The sequence below is a fragment of the Sinocyclocheilus grahami genome, unplaced genomic scaffold, assembly GCF_001515645.1.
Source record: "Sinocyclocheilus grahami isolate Dianchi unplaced genomic scaffold, SAMN03320097.WGS_v1.1 scaffold14707.1, whole genome shotgun sequence".
In the NCBI taxonomy this organism is placed as follows: domain Eukaryota; kingdom Metazoa; phylum Chordata; class Actinopteri; order Cypriniformes; family Cyprinidae; genus Sinocyclocheilus; species Sinocyclocheilus grahami.
In genome coordinates, this window is record NW_015515453.1 from 1 (window position 1) to 3,086 (window position 3,086).

The 3,086-nt window shown below is 41.1% G+C and overlaps 1 protein-coding gene across 1 annotated transcript in view; it reads left to right on the forward strand.

Annotated features, from left to right (window-relative positions):
• The first annotated feature begins 425 nt into the window (after positions 1 to 425).
• The window catches only part of LOC107579154 (G protein-activated inward rectifier potassium channel 1-like), a 4,530-nt gene continuing 1,869 nt past the window's right edge, over positions 426 to 3,086 (forward strand). The window contains exon 1 of the mRNA XM_016265014.1: positions 426 to 1,381. Coding sequence (XP_016120500.1) covers positions 716 to 1,381 — 666 coding nt within the window. The 5' untranslated portion in view covers positions 426 to 715. The remainder of the gene's footprint in view (positions 1,382 to 3,086) is intronic.

Below are 3,086 nucleotides of genomic sequence, written 5' to 3' on the forward strand. Positions count from 1 at the left end.
AAATAAAAAGCATAGTAACACTTGCTGTACTGAATTTCTTTCAAAAATACAAAAAAATATATACCCTTATAGATTTTCATATATTTTTTTTGTTTTGTCTATTTTATTGTAGCCTATTTTGTCATTATTTAAATTGGAAATCTGATTATTGTTAACTTTTATACATTCCTGTCACATTTGATTTTGATAAACATCACTTAAATTTTATTTATTTTTTGGAGAGTCTTCATCTGTATATATGCCCTCAGCAGATGGCACTGTAATGCTAGTATTTTACAGCAGACACACATGCTCAAGAGAAACGACCCCTTTCTCCTCACACTACTACTGCTGCTGCTCAATGATTGGAACACACACACACACACAAGCACATTTGCTCTCTCTCTCTCGCTCTCTCTCTAAGCGTACAGGCAGATGAAGCGCGCGTCAGTTCAGATTCAGTGTCGCAGTTTATCTACACTTCACATCTCCAAGCTGAGAGAAGTTGCGAGGAGGACACGCGAGCACTTGCTTTATTTTTACTAAATTACTTTTTTTTTTGCACATCCATACATTTTAATAATTTGTGGATAACATAGATAATCTTAACTGAAAGGCTGCAAGAGTGTGAAGTTGTCGATCTATGGAGCGCTACGCCGTACGTGTGGATACACACCAGCGCGAAACTTAAGACATCCTTCTAGCGTATTTACCTGACAATTGTGGCTCGCGCATCATGTCTACGATCAGGCGAAAATTCGGCGAAGACTATCAGGTTGTTAACACCAACCGGGCAATGTCCTTTTCTGCCCCGGCCAAAAGAAAGCGCCAGAGGTTCGTAGAGAAAAACGGGCGATGCAATGTCCAGCACGGTAACCTTGGCGGTGAGACCAGTAGGTACATCTCCGACCTCTTCACCACGCTCGTGGACCTCAAGTGGCGCTGGAACCTGCTTATTTTCCTTTTAACGTACACAGTCGCGTGGCTCATCATGGCATCTATGTGGTGGATCATCGCGTACATCCGCGGGGACCTCGGCCACGGCCACGACGAATCGTACACGCCGTGCGTCGCCAACGTTTACAACTTTCCCTCCGCTTTCCTGTTCTTCATCGAGACTGAGGCGACTATAGGCTACGGGTACCGATACATAACGGAGAAGTGCCCGGAGGGCATCATACTTTTCCTGTTCCAGTCGCTGCTGGGCTCGATCGTGGACGCATTTCTCATCGGCTGTATGTTCATTAAGATGTCCCAGCCCAAGAAACGCGCAGAGACCCTCATGTTCAGCCAGGACGCGGTCATCTCACAACGGGACGGGAAGCTCTGCCTCATGTTTAGGGTCGGGAATCTCAGGAATAGCCACATGGTGTCGGCGCAGATCAGGTGCAAGCTCATCAAGGTAGCGCTTTCTGTAGAAAATACTATTACTAAACTGTCAATAGAGCCCGTGTGGATGGTGTGGTATGTGTGTGTGTTTGCGCACGTTTTACGAGCACAAAGGCGCATCTCGCAACAGTGCTGTAGGGAAAATATCCTACATCAATTTATGTTGTTGATTCTGAACGTAGTTAACTGATTCTCTCGGTGAAGAACAATGTTGGATGTTTTGATGCTTCACGTGACATATGGGGAGGGAAGCTTGCATTGATTTTAAACAGAGCTCGCCGTACTGTAAAATTGGTCAATGCCTGTTTGCACCGATCTCAGCAGTCTCTGATTTGCATAGAGATCTTGTTTGCTCTCAGAACAAAGAGCAATGACGTGCATAAATGAATTGGGCACATCCCCCTGATTATATGGATTCCCATGGGAAGCCTTGCGGTAAGAGTATACTTGGACAAAAGGTGCATTTCCTTCGGCTCGATGTAAACTGTCACTAAGCTATTGGAGCCTGAGTTTAAATATGAGCAGAGTGTTATACCTGCAGCTCAGTTCAGCTCAAAAATTCAAACAGTAGAAGAGAAACACTTTGTAAGGTCCAAGGTCACATTGCATGACAATTGAAAGGGCAAAGATGTTCCTATGCTGTTTAAAATTTCATGCCATCGTAAGGAATTCAAGAAAATCCCATGTCCAAGCAAATACATGTATTATTTCATTAAAGTTATATCACCTACCCAGGTCATCTTTCAGCTGTAATTGGTTTAAATACAAAACATATAACCAAAAATACATGGCAGAAAATACCAAAACATAATCATTTGAACTGGGAAACAGCCAAATAAAACATTTTAATGAATATTTTATGTTTGTTTTTCAGTAAAAATATCTAGGCATCATTAAAAAAAAATGCTCTAGAAAATGCATGGCATTACAATATTACATCTTGTTTCAAGAATATCATGAATTATTATTGATTTATTTATTTTACCTTACGGACAAATTAACAAAACATTTTACGCAATCTTTTTTTTACTTGGTTTATGCAAGTCATAAGTCTGTTTTATTAATTTTTTTTTGCAATTTGATTTGCAATTACAGGAAAACAAAACAAAAATACTGGTTTAATATTATTTTTTTACACTGGACAATCTTCATAAGGCAGAAGTCACCAGTGCTTTCCCATTGAGAATGATATAAGAGTGAGAGAACATATGGAGAAAGGGCAAAGAAAAAGAGCTCCAGGATTTGCGATAAGAAATACGCAGGACATAGGACTGATCAGAGCGGAAAGGAGTAGAAACACAGAAGGCGGCTGTTGGGGTGGGAGGCTGTGTTCTGAGAAAAGAAGAACATAATTGACACATGGCTCTCACCACACCACAGTAGGCGCAATGCAGTGAGCACGGGATGACGGATGGTTGACTTCATAAGCACCTTCCTCCCTTCTGTTTTACCCTTTACTCGTTACTGTCCTATTCAGAACTCTAGAAAAAAACAGCAGCCCATTGATTGCTCAGAGCGGCCTGCAGCGTAAGCACTCTGTCCTGCCTGAAATTTACAGTCTCTTTTGCTTTGCTTTACAGTTTACTATGGCTAATGCCTGAGAAGTGTTTATATTATACAGTGTTTTTACTGGCCCAGGCTGTCTTATGAGTATCTGAAAAAGATAATGATCAACATTTTGAAAATTAAACCTCTAAAAATCATTGAAATGTGCAACT